The sequence below is a fragment of the Mesitornis unicolor genome, unplaced genomic scaffold, assembly GCF_000695765.1.
Source record: "Mesitornis unicolor isolate BGI_N332 unplaced genomic scaffold, ASM69576v1 scaffold25277, whole genome shotgun sequence".
In the NCBI taxonomy this organism is placed as follows: domain Eukaryota; kingdom Metazoa; phylum Chordata; class Aves; order Mesitornithiformes; family Mesitornithidae; genus Mesitornis; species Mesitornis unicolor.
In genome coordinates this window covers 1-18627 of record NW_010196179.1, presented here as the reverse complement: position 1 = coordinate 18627, position 18627 = coordinate 1, and the positions used below count along the sequence as shown (strand labels likewise).

The 18627-nt window shown below is 42.1% G+C and overlaps 1 protein-coding gene across 1 annotated transcript; it reads right to left on the bottom strand.

Annotated features, from left to right (window-relative positions):
* Positions 1-11532: 11532 nt before the first annotated feature.
* Positions 11533-17860, bottom strand: FAM45A (family with sequence similarity 45, member A; the record flags this gene model as incomplete). The annotated part of the gene is made up of 8 exons (XM_010188385.1): positions 11533-11826; positions 12094-12188; positions 12770-12877; positions 13933-14033; positions 14402-14513; positions 14704-14852; positions 16363-16442; positions 17664-17860. Coding segments are annotated over 8 exons (1019 nt in total), but the record flags the coding sequence as incomplete, so codon positions are not given.
* Between the last annotated feature and the right edge of the window lie 767 nt (positions 17861-18627).

The window sequence follows — 18627 nt, the reverse complement described above, 5'->3', positions numbered from 1 at the left end:
CCTTTCTGTGTGGGAGTTAGCACTCACTGACCAGTGTAGCTGACCTGTTTGGTTCATGCTGGTTTTTAGTTTTAGAGCTGCAGAGCACATACTTCTGACCTTTGTACACATGACATGCAACTATTTCTCCAAAGATATTCAGGGATGCAGTCGTAATTTTTCTTTGGCTTGCACATTATACTTGAAACTATCAGGACTGCCAGGATGGATCGGGAGGGCAGTAACACTGGAACTGATGTGGCCTGATGTGGCACAAACATGACACCAGAGTTCTCCATTAAGTAAATTTTTGGCCTTTCCTAGGGGGAAACTGGTAAAATTAAAACAAATGTAATCTCCTCTGTTGCCTGTAATGTGAGATGGCTACCTAGATCTTTGAGGATCTGCTTTAGAGCTTTCTGACTTGTTTCCGCTGGTGCAGGTGTTAAAATGTGCTTCCATTTTCTTAAATGTAGAGAGAAACCTGAAGGTAATTGATGAATATTAGTCCTGCAATTGAAAAGTGTCATCTGTTACACTGATATCTTCACTGAACAGTGCTACCAAAAACTAATAAAAAGAGAACTCTTCTATTTCAAGCAGGGTCAGTTTGCCAGACACTGCCTTGTTATGCCTAGACCTTGAACTTTAGGTGCCAGTGGTTTAGACTTGTGTTTTCAGTGGCTGACTGCGGGATGGATGTTTTCAGGTACCTTGTAAAGCTAGATCTGGAGGAGATTTAAGCATTCTCATCTGGGATGTGAAGCTGAAGCACTGCTGCTTGTGACAGACCCGCAGCTGGGCACACAAGTGCTGTAATGGAACATATGAGAGCCAGAGTTCCTCTGACACCTTCCCTTTCAAATCAGGGATGCAGCCATCACTCAAAGTCTGTTCCCTTCAGGGTCTTTTCTTCTGTGCTGGATTTTGCACTGACCTGTACAAACCCTATCCACAACACAAATCCCTCCTCTTTCTCTTAAGAACAAAATACTCGTGGCTTGAGCTAGATGGCAGTGATTGAAAGCTCTGACTCCGTAATGATAAAGCACCTTTTAGGACTGAGACCTTAAATTCTCACTCAAGCTTCTGAAACAAAGATTAAGAGCCCAAGTAGATTTTTATGGGGCGGTCTCTTCTTAAGCTGATAGGTTATTCAGTTGTGGACTGTTGAACTGGACATGTAAAATCCACATGACTATGAATGTTACAATTGAGATAGTCCTTTTGGATTTTTTAAAGCAAAATCCTCTTTAACTGCAGGCTTGATGACTGCATTCACTGTGGCAGTGGTGAGAAGCCCAGAATTTGAGAATGGAATTGAAGTGATGGACAGGAACGGCAAGGTTGTAGGAGTGTCACAGAAGGCTGGTGAGAAGGTAGGTGAGGGGGTGGAGGCCTCTCTTGACTTGCCTTTCAGTCCCTGCTGAAAGCAGAATGTGATGATGAGATTAGGTAGAGTTGGATATATTGAAATGAGAAATCCCAGATCAGCTGCTGAATCGCTTGGTAGGCTTGGACTAGGTCTCTGGAACCAAGTTCCACAACCCTTGTGTCTTCAAGGGTTGGCACCCTCCCCAAACCAATGTACTGAGTGCCAGAGTTGAGCCATGGAGACACCAGCGCAGGCACTGTAGTGCTAATGCATTTTATGCTTGGGCTCCAGTTGCTGACTCTGTATTTGCTCCTTGCTTTACTCATCAGTATCCACTGTAGAGCCTGGCACGGGACTAGAGCAAGAAATGGTCTTTTATGTGCTATCAATGACCCTCCCTTTCTGTGCTGCTGTTCAGAGGGGAGGAAACAGCTACACGAGCAGAGAACAGGTGAACAGCTGGAGAGAGAGCTTCAGATTTGGCACAGGACAGTTAGGGTGCCCAGAAATGATAATAATTTGGAAGAAGTTCAGCACAACTTAAAAAAAGCAAGTCTCAGAAAAATTACTGTAATGGTGGGAAAACTCGATATGGCATCAGTGGTATCACTGTATTCCTTGTAAGAAATTTCTTAGTCACAAGTGGAATATTTGCCACTTGTCGGAGTTCAGTTTCCACTTAAGAAAGAATTCCTCTAGCAAATGTTTTTATCCCTCATTTACCATTTCTTGAAACTCCAGAGTAGTAGATAAAAAAGCACTCGCAGAAGAATGTGGTACTTGAAGCTGCACAGAGCACTGCCTGAATAACTTCTATTTTTCTCTCTCCCTGGAGGCGGTGAAAGAAACAGCGTTGTCGAGAGCAGTCTTGTTTGGGACAACGTCCTTCCTGCCACCTGTGCTTGTGCACTTTGTGGAAAGGTAGGAGGTACTGCGAAGGGGCTGGGGTGACTGCTCAGTGCCTGTTCCGGTTTTCAGTTTGGCTGCTACCAGTTTTTTTCTTGGGTTTGTGGTATTACTTGCCTCGGTAGAAGTGATTATCAGGGAAGCTTCTGTTCAGCTGCTGTGATTCATTTAGATCAGTAAATGAATCTGGTTATGTCCGCAGCCATGCTTTGAGGGTTTGTAGAAGGTTGTGTAAAACTACGAGGATTTCCTCTCTTCCTCCGTGCAGGAAACACGTTTGTGCTCTCCTGACAGGCTGCTTTCCAGCACCTCAGTTCCCTAACTGAGATTTGAGTCTCATGGTCTGGTATCAAGTTTGCTCGCTGCACTTAGCTTAGATTTGGTATTTCTGAAGAGGTAATGTGGCACTGGAATTTGCAACTAATACTGGATCCCAACTTCCACATAGCTTTCCATATATTGTAAAACATTTTATTGCTTTTGCAACATTTAGAAACCCTGTATCAGAAAAATAATTCCTTGTATGCTTTGTCAGAGAATTCCTAGCCTGCCCTGATCTTTTGGTAGGGATCATCCATGTTGTGTAATTAATACAGGTACTTTGGTATTGCCTATATCAATTCCCTGTCCCCCTTTGCTAGCTTAAAGGACTCATGTTATCAGAAGACAGAAATGCAGATGTAAGATAAAATTTTAAAAATACATTGAGTAGTAAATTTTGCACAAGGCAAAGTAAGACTGCCAAGAGGACGTAAATCTGAAAGGAAAGAGGGTAATGCAAGAAAAATCGTAGTCAAAGGACCGAGACACTGTAAAGCACCAATGCCCCTTCACTTGTCGTTTTGATCTTGCTGCTTATTTTCTTAATCTCATGTTGACAGTCTGGGCCTGGAAAATGCTGCAGCTAAATACAAAACAAAGGGAAAGAACAGGAAATTAGGAGTAAGAACATATGAGTAAAGTAAGGAAACATATTTAGGATTTGTAAGCCTAGGTTATTATTAACTTCAGTGCGATTTCAGCCAGTAAAATAGTAGCTAATGTTCTTTGTCTCACTATCAGATTATTTTTCAAGCCCAAACTGACATATTCACCTTTTCAATGTCTTGAACAGAGCAAAACTTGCAAGAACTCCACGTGCATTGTCTTTAGTGAGGATGCTTCTGATCACGTCCATCCTAGCAGGGATGCTGCCAGTCTCACTGAGTATGTTCCCGCAGTGTGGGGAGGTAAGTCCTTTCACAGGAGTTGATTTAGGATTTGTGTTATGTTAAATATTCACTCCAGAACTATGGCCTTATGTGTCTTAAGGCCACATAGAAAAAAAAATCAATAGGATTAATGTGGTTGTGCATCTAAAATGGGGCAGTGGAGAGGCTGCTTGTGGAGGCCCTTGTGGTAGGTAGAGGCTTATGGGACTTGCCGGGTCTAAGTTGCATTGTGTGTTATTTATATTTGTGCTTTTCAAAGTAGATTTACCAGATTTTCACAACAGTTTGAAGCAAGTAAGGTCAGGAGAGCTGTCTTAAACATTAAAAATAAGGCTCTTCCAGCACTGAGAAAGGAAGAATGTAGATGAGAATTTTTTCTATTATGCAAAGTCAGCATGAGCTCACTGGAGAGGTGAACCAACTCTCGTGCGGCATCTCTTCACCCTGCCTTACTGAACTGTGGAGTGTAAGCTGTTCTCTGGCAGGTTTTACATGGACGAGGTAGCCCTTGAACCCTGGGCTTTTGGAGCCTGGCGTTACTTTCTGCATCGATTTCCTCTCCCTTGTCAGGAGAATTTTTCTCAGAAAATCACAGACTGGGCCCTTGCAAATTTCAGTGGTTTCTTACATTTGCCTAAAATTTCTGGCATTGTAATCTCTTTTCTAGATTTCTTAATCTCTTTTGGCAACAAGAGCAAACTGAACATAAATGAGGGGATTTGTGAGAAATTATGTACTGAGGGTATGGCTGGTTGGTTCCCTTTGAGCTTCCCAATTGCTCACCCACAGCAGAAGTTCTCCAGGGTGAGTCACCCAAATTGTACAGTTGGACTCGATCTTAAAGGTCTTTTCCAACCTAAATGATTCTATGATTCCATAGTGAATGGACATAAAGTCACTAATGCTCTGTGTAGATCTCAGGAATACCTCAGATTTCAAAGAAAACTCTTCCCTCACGTGTGTGCATGTAGAAAATGTCAGAGAAGCAAAAAATAATAAAGCCTCAAAATGAAAAAATCCCTCAAACTCGCAAATAAACAAAGTACCCCAGCTCCCATACAGTCTTGCTTCTGAGTACAGTATTTCCATTTGTGCAGAGTTCAATGCAGTAAAGAGGATTTAACGTGTACTTGCCAGGATGTGGTGGTGGTCATTCCCTTTTCTATACATTGCAGATAAAGCGAGCAGACCTTGAACCGGAGATTGTGTCATCTACAGAAGAGACAGAGTTATTCTACAACAGGGGAATTTAGAGAGATGCTTTAATGTGTACATGTGTGCTCCAATTGAAGTGAATTCTGAGTGCATCGAGAAATTGAACTGGCACATGTGACTGATCCAATCATGAATTTATGGTGGCGTATGTACCAGATCTGGCGTACAATGGCGTGGCCTATAAAGAGGCAGACTTTGCAAAATGATTTTGCAAGGCCCAGCCCACAGGCAGAGATGTACACGTAACTGAATGCTGTAAATGGTATTTGTACCAGAAAGCACTGTAACACAGTGTTTGTTACAAACTGTTCTGTATGCTCCTCATGTGATTGAGTTCTTAATTAAAAGACTATTGAATACAAAAGTTTGTGCTGCTGTTGCTGCGGCTTTTGCCCTGCTGCTTTCCAGGAACACAGCTGGTGAAGCATGAACCTCAGTAGTCCTTTGGGTACAGTCAAGCTGGCTCTTCTCAGAATACTTCGTGTTTCACTGTATTTAGTAATGCTCGTTTTGGGGATGAGCCATGAGTGGGACAGCCATTGCAGTGATATTGGTCTGAGCAACCCTGGTGGCAATGTAATATTACTTAAATTTAGTTCTTTAAGAAGTGTTCAGGAAATGGGTGTCAAACTTGGCTACAAAGGGACTCCCGGCTTTCTCGACATCCTTAAAGGAGTTGTGAGGCCTCTTGAGCTTTAGAACTTGTTTTTTTACACTGAAGCTACTGGGAAATCCTGGGAGGGACACAGAGAAATCCCCGTTTTTGCAGGTTGATGGTGTTTATCCAAACAAAAAAGCTGTCTTTTGAGATGTGGCATAAAAGGGTTGGCCTGTTGATCAGTGGGGTGATGCAAAATTATTGAGGGGACCAGGACTGTCTGTGAAGAGCTGCAGAAAGAGCTGACATCACTGGATACTACTGGAGAGTGGAAGGGGTAAATAGCTTATTTGCCTGCTCTCACTTTCTTCTTGTGTCTGCTTGTGGTGGCTATGACATTTGGCCAAAGAGATCTTTGGTCTGGCCCAGCACAGCTGCTTTTACATGAGTGGCTGACCTGCCACAAAATCAAGATCAGGCCTTCTCTGGGGGAACAAGATAGAGAGAAGCTCCACGAGTGTGGTAGGAGACCCTGTGGTTGTGGTAACTATGGGGGGGTCATGGGAGAGATGGCTCTAAGATCACTGAAGATGCTATGTGAGGTGCTGCTACGGCTGTGTGTGACAAGGATAAATTGCACTAAATAATGTAATAATCACTTTCACAGAAATAATTTTACAAGTACAGCCTCCAAATTCTGCCGTAATTTAACTTCCTTAGAGTGCAGCACACAGGTCACTGCTCTCCTACTGCTGGAGGATCAAGATTCTTTTCACAACGTGAGGCAACCGAAGGTTTCCCAATCCACTCCATCCTGACAGGGAGACAGCAGCATAGAGTGAAGTAAGGAAGAATAGCAGACCTGGTCTCTTGGAGAAAAAGAGTTCCTGCTGTGCTTCTGGCACTGAACAAAAGCAGGAAGTAGGGGGCTGAGTTTAGTTTCTGGTGGTTTCTGGCCTTTTTTGAGTCTTCCTCTAACAACTTCCTGCAGGGAAGGGGCAGACAAGGAAAGAGGACAGAGGAGTAGCAGCACACCCAAGGACCTGCAGCTTGAGGACAGCATGTGGTAAAGCTGCTCCAGGAAAAGCGTATGGATACTGGGTAAGTTCCAACCCAAAGACTTGGCAAAGAGTTTGCACTACTCCACTGGAGGACTGTAGTGAATTTTCAAAGGTAAGGGATCAATTGCACCCACAGGGATCATGTAGCCTTGTCTCTGTGGGTCATGTTCGTCAGTACGTAGTAAAATCCCATCAAAGTCAACAACATTTGTGTTGTACTGCATCACACCAAAGGTCTGCTGAGCCAAACGTCATCTCCCACAGCAGCCAAAAGGAGACTCGGGAAGAACAGATCACATCAGGCTCGGCCTTCTGGGAGCACAGCAGGGAGAAAGAGGCTCACCCTGCTCTGTTCCTTAGGTACAGGGTGAGGTGAAGCAGGCTGACAGTCTCAGCCTGCCTCTCTCAATGAAGTGTTTGTCTCCTGCCAAAATCTTCAGTAACAGTGGCACAGCTGACACCCTACACTTAAATTCTCTAACCTCCTGTTTCTCCATTAGTCCTATTTCAATAACATACCAAAGGCAAACTCAGGTGAGGTCCAATTCCACTCTCAGTAAATATGAACTGGCATTAAAACAAAGAGCCACAGCACCCCCACTCCTTTTTGTAACATAATTTAAGAATGGCTAAGATAAATGCTAGTTACATGAACCACAGCGGGAACGAGGGAAAAAACCCAAACCATGCAACAAACAAAAACCTGAAAAAGCAACAGTAGAGGAAAGGCAACAAAATGAAGATAACACCTTTGGGAACTTAGAATCATCATGGTAACTAGACAAGCTATAAAGTCTCTGGCACCACACTTGGGTGTTTTAAGCAAATCTGTGTCATTACAGCCCTGTGAGTAAGGAACAGGTCTGGCAATAGTGTCTGTTATTACAGCTGCCCATTACCAAGCCCTAGCAGCTTCTTACTGCGTGCTCAAGTTGAAATTTGCCACATTAAACACAGCCCCCTCAGGGTTATTAAATACCTTTTTCTTCCCTCCCCATTCTCAGAAATGTTTCTGATTTTCCAGAAGAGGAGGGCAGCACCTGCTGTTTAAATTGTCAGCCTGGGTGATTCAGCTGCTTCCCAAATCAAGGCAGAGAAAATACATTGCTAAAAAGACCTTGCCATGTTGAAATAGTCATTGCAAGGCTAGAACAAGGCTAGTCATTAAAACTGGAACTGCCAAGACCAGGTGCCTGGTGGTCCAGAGGTGTAAGCGAGGGGAACAAGACTGGGATAAGCAGAAAAGCATCATGTTTGAAGGACTTGGGAGGAGATTCGGCATCTACAGAAAAGAGGTGACTCGGGATGGGTTAACAACATACCAGCCCAAGGCAGGTCCCTCTCCTGCCTTGAGCACTGGCCAGGTGTTAGATGACTGCGTTTGTGGTGGAACCAGTTCAAGGTGCAGTAAACTACAACAGATGGGAGCTTTTGGCTTCAAGGAGAACACAAGTCTCCATATAGCACAGCATGGTAGCAGCTCCCCACCTAGCTCGTCACCTTGAAATTTGGGAATGTACAATGAGGCTTCCATGTCCCTTTAAAGTAGCTTTAAAATATATAAATAATAAAATCAGCCGCTCCCATGTTAGGAAATCCTGAGATCAAAGCACTTCCTCATCTGGAGCTGGTGTCCCAGCATTACCCCCAGTCTGTAACGCAGCCATGCTGGTTTTCCCCGCAGGACATAGGGGTGGAGGAAGGAAGGATGCAGGTGGGGAGGGAGCCCTGCACTGCAACTCCTTCCCCATCAGACAGCGAACACCAGGCCAGCGCTGCACAGTGTCACTCAAGAAGGAGCTGTTGCTTCTTTGGAGTCTCCTCCTCAGTCTCACATAATTTAGCAGCCTCAATTAACGACCTCACCTGACCAAAGATGCCTCAGACTCAGGCAGCAGCCCAAGGAAGGGCATTAAGGCAGCACGGGGCAGCTACGAACTTCCTACACTGAGCTTTACAATTTGTTTTCTATCTAGAAAATTAGCTGCCTCCAACGACATCTCACAACACACTATTAACAAATCCTCATTAGCCCTTCTGGCAGCAGGCCGAGGTTGAAAGCAGAAGCAGGCAGTGGTTTTAAGGTGGATGCTGTCAGATGTTCCTGGGTCCCTTTTTTCCAGGTTACCCAGCATGATACTGCTCTCAATCAGAGCATTCTCCCCCACGCTTGCCTGCAGGGGACACGAGGCAGGCCAGCTCATACCAGGGACTAACACCCCAGGGATGACAGCATTAAAAACAACACAGTCAGTCTTCAGGGACCAGCCCCATTTACTCAGCAAAATCCCAACTGAAAGGACTGATTGGTTTATCCTGCTCCTCTTTGCAAGCCTTTGCTCTGTTCACCATCACCTTCCCATTTCTGCAATTGTACTGGGGCTGTTATGCTACAGCCAGCACATGGCTCCTGTGGGCACCGAGCAAAGTGGGGTGCTCAGGGAGTACCTTCTGCCTCAACTGATCGATTGAGGAGCAGTGCTGCAATTTTCATCTGAACTCAAGGCTTTCAATTATTCTAGGTGCTGCACCCCTTTTGGAGCCATGGCTCTTAGCAGGCTGACAGGAGTCATCATTCACCATTTGGTATTTACCCAAGAACAGAATGGCAGTAAGAGGAGGTATGAATGACAGCTTCATTTTACACCATCTTTGCTTCTAGGAGGAGAAAGGAAGGATGTCATCTGACTCTGCCAAGCCAGCAACTGCACGCACAGCCTGTGTCTACGCATCCTGGGGAAAGGGAAGTGAGAAATAAGCAGAAATCTTTCCCTGTCCTGACGTTCCAGATTTTTCTCTGTTATTCTAAACCTTTCTGAGAGGAAATAGTGTCAAAAGTCATTAAGAAAATGCAAGGGCAATCCTTTGCAAGTACTGAAGCTGGGGGAGACCGCTACTTCTTTCACAGTGCTGACAAAACTGTCAACACAGATAACAGAACTGTTTGAACATGCAGTAGTGCATTTCTGACCTACACGTCAAGCTGTAGCTCCATCCAAGTACGGCAAAACTAAGAGCCAAGGCCTGTGACTCCATGGTCACAACTACTCATGAATAAACTTAATTAAGGAATTAAAGGGTCGACTGTTCAGGATTTTTTTAATAGGCGTAAGCATGCTAACAGTCCAGTTCCTCAAGTGCAAAATTGTATTTCATTTGTTCCACACAAATGTCAAAATAGAAGATCCAACACAACACCGAGATTTTTCAACTTGAGTGTTTCCAGAACAGAAAGCAAATCAGGCATTCGATATTTAGTTTGTAACTGAGCTTCTCTGCTTTTTGTGGTTATCTCTATCGCCCACACTACCTTAATGATACATCTTAAGGCTTTTTGTTAATAGGAAACTATGTGCATTTCTTCACAGTCACAACGTGGCGCTAAGACAGGTGACTGAAAGCATACTCAGGTTATTTTTTGTGGTGCAAGACTTCAGTTTCAATGGACTTTAAAAGTAAGTCCTGAACGGAATTTTCAGCTTGATTTGGCAGTTCTGCTATTCCAACGGTTGTAAAAGTCCCGAAACAGAAGCAGCAACATTAAAGAGCCATTAAGAAAAAAACATTAATGGGCAAATGGGGTAAAAAAGCTGCAGAGCACTTACAGGTAAACAAAGGCAACTGCATGATTTTCTTAACAGATTTAAAAAAAAAAACCAAAAAACACATGCTTCTGTGTTCAGAATTTAAACTGCAGAGTAAATGTTTAAAGTATAATTCTGCACCCCTGAAAATAGGGGATTTTTGTGAAGCACCTTCACTGACTGTAATAACGAGCCATCGTATACATAGATGCCACATTCCTTAATCAGATTCTGAAATAGATTTCCTCAAGGTACGATACACAGCAAAAGAACAACCCTTTTTCAAACCAATATTGCTTGCACATAGTTATTGGTAAGCTCTACCAGTTTCAGAATAGCAAACATCCAATTATTTATATTTAACAATATAAATATTGATTACTAAAGTTTTTAATCATAAGTATAAAATCTCTATGTAAAACCAGCTACAGCCTATCTGTACAAAGGCCAGGAAAAAGGTTATTTTGTCTTATAACAAAGTGCTACGGCAGAATTGACTGATTTGTTGTGGACATTTCTGAAGAAACAGAGATTGTTTGGCTCAGAGTATTTCCCTGCAAAGGCTCCAAATTCTTCTTAGAAGATTACAAAGCAGTTAGTTTCAGGCTTATCAATGAAAAAAATAAGTCTCAAGTTATGGCTATGTGACCAAACAAGTAGGCAAATTTTAATCTTCTCTAAACTATTTCCCAATTTTCACTATTATTCCAAAAGTTTCCACCTAGATTTAGTCTACGCAGAGCACCATCAGCTCAAGCAGTTTAAGAGGCTGATGCTCTGCCTGGCCATTTGAACACTTCTGGCCCATTAAGCTTTAACTCGTCTGAATTTGTGTCAAATGATTCAAGAATGCATGGTCAGGTACCTTCTCAGCTTCTTAAATGACTCCAGCTGTAAAACAGCACTTGTCTGTGATCCCCCTGGGAAGCCTCATTTTAAATAGAGTAATTCTGTCCAATTTTCCCTCCATCAGAGGCATGGGACGGAGTGAAAGGGGAGGAAAACCTCTAAGGCAAGAGTCCAAAAGAGGTACCCAACTCCCACTTGAGCTTTAAAATACCCCTTTCTTTATATACTAAGGCTACCACATCAGATTTTCCCACACAACCTTTTTTAGACCTAGACACTTTCAAGTAGAAAGAAGAGAACTTGTCCGTTTATTTGGGATTTCCTGGTGTCAGGCAGTCCAGAGCAAGTGCAGTATCTGACACACCTGCAAGCCCAGAATGAGCACTCGGCCCAGCTGTGCATTCAGTGCATCCCTGTGCAGATACTAGCACCCCAAAACTGCGCTGGTTTTACAGCACATGTGCTGCAGCCCATGTTCCAGACCCCATGAAAACAAGTCAGAGTGAAAACAGAGCTGTCTGACATCTGCATCCTGCAGGACAAACGGCCATTATAATAATAATAACAACAAATGCCTGGCACAGCCTGGACACATGGGCCCGTGCTACTTGTATATACACTCACGTTTTGATATGAAATACAGGAGCCATATATACACAGTTACAGTTGGGGAAAGATAACGACACCAGGAATGTTTCCAAATATACCTCCAGATCTTCCTGGTCAAGCTCCGATATTCTGCATTATATCATGGTAAATATGACATTCTCTCTTATACCTTTAATTTTTCCATATAAAATATCAGGTATTCCTATCTGTATGGCAAAGACAGTACTTTTGAATTGGTCCATAACACTGCGGTGCGTCAAAATCAGATTTTGAGCATTTGTTCAGCAGCTGCTAAGTGATAAAGGAAGTTTTCTGTAGCTGGTGGAAATCGCTTTTGTTTCAGGGCTTCAGAGTTAAGGGTTGGTTTTTCATTGCCATCGGTAACTTCAGTAAGTGAGGCTAAAGTAGCCAAGATTTCTTTTGTCTTCAGAGAAATATCCTTGAAGAACAGAAAAACAAGCAACCATGAATAATACAGTATTAGATGTTATACTTAATACAGTATTAGGTGTTATACTTCTTAGAAAAATCAATACATAACAAAAATAAAACCCATACGAAGAATAAAAATACTCATTTGTACAAAGGTGAGGGTAGAAGAGATGGACTGATGGGCAGGGACAATCTTCCTCCTACTTCCCCTCTTACCAAGGTTTAGCAATAGCAGTAATTTAGCTATATTTAAAACTAAAAATAAAATGTTAACCTTAATGACTTGGCTGTCTGATTTATCTGGATCTTCTGCAGACTGAACAATCAGTTGTCCAATTTCTTTGTGAAGTTTTCCCATTGTCATTGCCTCTGGGTAAGGAAAAATACAAAAGCACATAATCACATAAAATGATCATTTCCGTGTTATCTAGGAATGCACATGAATAACACACCAAAACAAGGAGTCCTCTTCATGACTGCCATTTGAAATCGATCGGTAAAGGCAGCACCTGACGCATCAGCAGCGACGCCAGCGCAGGGAAGCTGTTCACCTCTAAAGCAGCTCTAGGCAGATGCCAAGGAGCCAGATGACAAGCAGCATCCAAGCTTTCCTTTCAAACAGTCCCCATTCCCCAGGTATTCAGTGCAGTGGTTTTTTTTAAACCACTCTGAAATCTCTGCTTTCAGCTGAAGGTCTCTTCCATGCAAATGTCTAACATGGATGTTTTCAAATCTCAGTTGCACATTTATTGGAAGACAAAGCATGTATTTCCAAATTCCAGCTTTCACCGCTCTTTCAGGGTCTCAGTAAAACTGAAAGACAGAAGCTTACATCCTGGCTTTTCAGAACCTGGATGGAAGAAGGATCGAGACTGCCTGACCTACAGCGAGGTTCGGCAATTACTATCAACTCTGCAAGAAACAGCCTCAGAACATAAAAAGCAACCAACCTTTTACTACAGGAGAAACAGTGATCTCGCTATCCGCCAAATTCACATACACATCATAGAGGTCTGGTCTACTGTTCACTTCAGAATCTGTAAATCCAGCAATGTAACCTAGAGAGCAGAATTTTGGCAAAATTAGGAGCTTCACAAACAAAACTGAAACAAACCCAAGATCCTGTGGAAAATCACAGTCCTAAATCTAAGTGTATCTGACATCACTGGACCAAGGAGGTTTCTCTCATATCAGTCATTTAACAAGGATGTCCAGCAGAATGCTTCACTTCTGAGGAGTTTAAAAAATTAAATTCTAAAGTTGCCTTGAACGTGCAGGAACAACACACACTACATCCAATATAAAAAGGTTATTGATTTGAAAAGTCAGTATTAGACTGGAACAAAGGAATAAAACCATCAGATTTCTTATTTATAGCATGGCAGGTGAGCAAACTTAGAGCAGCTTCTCTCTGTGGAGGATGTGGATGAGCTGAAACAAGCACTGTTGGTAATGCAGTAGAAATACTGAACATGAGAAGTCTTCTTGCTCACTATTGTATATAGAGAAGCCTTTTAATTGCCACACTATGTGTCATGCTAACCTTTGCATAAAGCAAGGGCCTCTTCCTGGATTATGCATTAAGTACTACACATACGCAGCAATGTGTCACACAGATCAAACTCCTACAGAGCTGGTAAAGTCTACCTCTGATTTGGAGCCAGAGACTTCACTGGCAGCAGTCAGAATAAAAATGTGGAACTTTGGAGTTAGGAACTGGGAAAAAACCAAACTCCTAAAAGTTCAGTTACTGGCTATGTGTAGAAGTTAGAAAAAAGCAGCTTATCTAAAGCGAGCTGCTCCTATACATCAGTGAGACTTTCAACCCCTCTGATCACAGTATCAAAAAAGTCTCAAAGCTGCCCTGCACCTGCGATTAGGGGTACACCGATGTGGATCCACCCAGAAACACCAGATTAACCAGTTACCTACTACCATGCTGTCCAGTTGATTTGCCTTTTCTAAAGAAAATAATGCTGTTTAACTTTGAACAATACCATTAATAGCAAAGTAACCATTTCCCAATCCTCAAAGAGCACTGGTCCAAGACTTGGCAGCAATAGAAACCGAAAGTAGATTTTCTTTGTATTTTAGATTAATAAATTATCACTACCTGTGCAGGCTTTTAAAGCTTCCACTTCCTCCTCATTTAGATGTACATATGAATGAAGAATTGACCAGTCTTGTCGATGCCACACTAAAGCAGGCAAAGTCCTAGGGGAATTAGATTGGTACTTGACACACAGTAGAGTTTTAATTATACTAATTAAAGTTTCAAAGTATGAAATGCATGTCATAAGAAAGAAATAGCACGATGAGGTCTCATCTGCCATGCACATGCATGAACTACAGAGATTTCTACTATCAGTGCAAACAGTTTATCACTCATTCTACAGTTAAATTTCCCTGAGTTTATAAACATATGGCTAAAGCCTTAAGAGGGATTTAGTAAGATTTCAATAAACAGGTTTAAGAAGATTTATTTTTTATTTTCCATAAAATATGGGCATTTTGCTCAATGAAGGTTCAAAGTTCGTTGGGACTTTTGGGAGTGGGTGGGGAGGTAGGGATTGACAATGTACCTGGTAAACTCCTGGATAGCTTCTATTCTAGGATGGTACACTACAATTCTCTTCTTTAACATCAGTGCTGTATATAAGATAACAGTTTCCATTCCAAACTGAGACACTATATCTAAGAAAATGGAGAAAGTTATTTTATAGAAGATATACATGCTGATATTATCATTTGTTTTTCAAGAAGCTTAGCAGTAACAGCACAGATAATACTGTTAACACTATTAACTTGAAGTACACATGAAAACTGGATTGTATTTCATATTGTACAAAAGAAATCAGAACAGAGACTTCTGGTATTAACTAACCTTTGATGGAACCAGCAAGATAAGCCTTCCGAGCATCAAAATCCTTGCTGAGGAAAGATCCATTCTCTTCGCTTTGGCAGATCCCCTTTGTAAGGACTGCAATGTAACTCTCCATCATTTTAACTGGACTTCCATGCTTCAAGTAGATTCTGTGTGAAAAGAAGAGAGTCTGGTGTTTTGACTGCAAGCAGTGCCAGCAGGCATATGGAAAAAAAACTAAAATCACAGTGTCACAAACAGCAATATTATTGGCAAGAATTATTATTCTGGACACCTGGTTGAGGTTTTAAATACTAAACTAGAAGTCTTTCAACATGCACACAAAAACATGTCTGTCTTTTAGGATAAAAAACTACCTTGTATTTTTATTTGAGTTTCCTATTTCATGAAAGAACCAACATTTACCAACATAGAAACACAGCAAAAAGGTGTAAGCAGGTGTCCAGACTAAGGATTCTTTGTAGACGTGGAAGGTACCTGCTTTATGAAATAGCAACTACCACAGTAGTAGTGGTAGTTCTGTTATTACACGCAGATCATGTGACTAGTTAAAGTTTTTATCCAAGTATCATTAGGCATTTTTCTGTACCCTTTGTTAAATGACGAAAGGAAATAGAAACATATGTCCTTGATACTCGTTAAAAGAGCAAACAATACAAAACAAAACCCCAGCACATTACACACCAACAAAACCCATGCACTTTTAGCTTAATCTTACAGGTTAAAGTGCTTCAGGAACAGCACTGAAGCTCTCAACTATCTGTTTTCCATATTAGCTCGAGTACAAAGCTATGTCACATTTGAAACTCTATCACGTTTAAAGGGATCCATGCTGGATTTGAAAAGAAGTATTAGCTGATAAATCAGCATTAATGTGATCCACAGTGAATCTAATTATTTCACACATCAGTGAGAAAGAACAATCTCAGTTTTTTAATACCCTGCAGAACTGGTAAGCCTGATGGCATTCCCAGGTCTGTGATACAATAACTTCATGACTGCATCCAATTAGCTGTGAAACCTCAGAGAATACTCTTGGTATTAAGAAGCAGAGCCCAACTAATTTAAGAACTGAAGGAAAAGCAAAGAAAGATGCAGAAAGAGATTATGTGAACTGGGAGGTAGAGGAAAGTGAGTAAATGGGATGAGGAAAGGAGATGACAGTCTAGTTGGAAAAAGGGAGAAGACAGAGCCACAGAGGGCTCACATTTTCCTAGAGGAAAAGCAAAAACATCCCTGAGTGCTGTGCTTAGTTCAGAGGAGCTGCAAGAAGCATCTGTAGTAGAGACGTTGCAGAGGGATGCAAGCTGTCCACCGTACATATGGTGACCTCTGACTACACAGCACTGACCTCTTCCCAAACATTTATACTTTTAAGAAATACGTTCTGGGAAAATGAGTGAGTGAGTGGAAGGTGGTGGTGCTGGTGGGTGTCTGCAGAATACACACTAAAACATATTGGGCATCTGACATTCACCCAAAACTTACTGCATGAACTCAAGCTAAGCTGAAATCAAGGATTTATATAATCTGATTCACAGTCTGTACGACTGCAGATTGTTAGACCAAATGCAAACACAACACAAAGAAATGTAATCTTTGCCTTGGCAAGATCTAAGCATGCACACAGCAGTACCTCCAAACAGCTTTTATACAGACCTACAGAGTATCCGAGTGAAGGCTGCGTATTTCTCTGGGTTGAAGTCTTTGGCTGTCAGAACAATGGAGAAGTGGGTCACCTGGGTAAGACATGCACAGAAAAACACACAGCTTATTACTGACCCCATATGAACAGTCTTTTTCACACAGTTAACTTACTGCAGTTTACTGACACGGTGTTTCAATTTAAAAAAAGAAAAAGTGAGCAGTAGCAGCAGATCCAAGTGACGAACTGCAGGACAGGCCCGGCTAACAGATTTCTGACGTGAAATCACTGAGTCAGCTCTAGCACATACTATCTTTTGCTTAATCTACTCTATAAGAGGTGCTTTCCTTTGACTGCATGAGTTTATTTTAAAAGACAGGAAAGCATTTTTCTCCCCCACAGCAGGTAGGAAAATTCCAGAATTTGCTGCCAGAGACTGTGGAGGCAGAGAGCATCAATATATTGAGAAAGATACTGGAAAAAAATTCAGAGATAGCAGGCCCACAAACAGAAATACTCTTTAACTTCCTTAATCGAATGACTGAGGGCTGGGACAGTATGAGGCTAAAAGTCTGCAGACAGTAACCAGGCTCACATGTACTCCTTAAATAGCATCTCCCACTGCCACTGTCAGAGACAGCACTGGGATTTTTATTTTATTTTATTTTTACACCTTTAAGGTTCGTAGGAGATGCCAGCTTGGAGGGAGGAAAGGCAAGCAACATTCTGCTGTGGGCACGCAAAATTACCACATGAGCTTTCTACTTAACATAGCACGAAATATGAAAATTCAATAAACTCAACAGAGTTAAATAATCTTCATAACAGGGAAAGTATAGAAGACACAAGCATATTTGCAGTCTTCCAGTTATAAACGCAGCAGAAAAGAAGGTACCTATACAACTCAACAAGAAAAAGGCAGCATCAAGTTCTACACTAACAAGATTTTGGACACTATAAGAGACCCTATATAGAGCTTTTTTGACCCAACAAAAAAAAAAACACTGAACTTGAAATGCAAAGTAACTAGAAATAATGGCACAAAATAACATTTCCATTTGAATTCAAATAATCTAAATTGGCTAATGAGTATCTCAGTCCCCTTGCAACTTCATTCAATATATGTCTTGGTGAAAAACAACACACGTGAACTGGTTAGACAGCTGGGTAAAAGCTGCATCTGTCAGCACAGAAAACCTCAACTTTTTTCCCTTCCTCAGAGCACACCATGGGAAAACACTGCTTAAACTGCCAGAGGAATCTCTGCAGATGTCTTCACTGCACTCTACCGAAAATCCAGATGGCCGAGTCCTACCTTTTTCAAGGCTGGGGAATCTTGAACTTCCACAGTTGTGATGTAGAACCATGACCTTTTATACTGGCCAAATACAAATGTATGAAGCAATTTATTTTCATCTGTAAGGCAGCACTTTCGCAGCAACAGACTCCTCAGTTCAGCTGTTACGGACGGATAACACCAAACCCACAAAGCATCTCCATTGGTGTCTTTTTCTATGGTGGAAAGATGTTCACTGTGAGAATGCCAAACAGCAGCAAGGAAGTAAATCGATGGGTTAATCAGGTTTGTTTCCTGGAATCAGATTAAAATTCCACCTTACCCTGTCCCTAGACATTCAGTTCTGCTGCTACTGTTAAAGCCATAGGGCAGCACTTGTGCTACAGGTTTAACTGTCTAAATTTAAACATATCACAGAATCACAGAATGTTAGGGGTTAGAAGGGACCTCTGAAGATCATCCAATCCAACTCTCTTTCTAGAGCAGGATAACCCACAGAGGATCACATAGGGACACATCCTGGTGGATTTGAATGTCTCCAGAGAAGGAGACTCCACAACCTCTCTGGGCAGCCTGGTCCAGGGCTCTGCCACGCTCACAGTGAAAAAGCTTTTCCTTACGTTTAAGCTGATCCTCTTGTGTTCCAGTTTGTGACCCTCATCCCTTGTTCTGTTGCTGGGCACAACTGAGAAGAGTCTGGTCCCATCCTCCTGACACCCACCCTTTAGATGTTTATAAACATCAATGAGAACCCTCCCTCAGTCTCCTCCAGCCTAAACAGTCCCAGCTCTCAGCCTTTTCTCCTACGGGAGATGCTCCACTCCCCTCATCATCTCAGTGGCCTTACATTGGAGTCTCTACTGCAATATCCACTCTTGACCCGCTTTCACGAGGCCAAAAAAGCACCACGCACTTCATACACACTCATACGAGGAAGGTATTGACGAACAAGCACCCAAACCAGCTTATTTACGATTTTCCT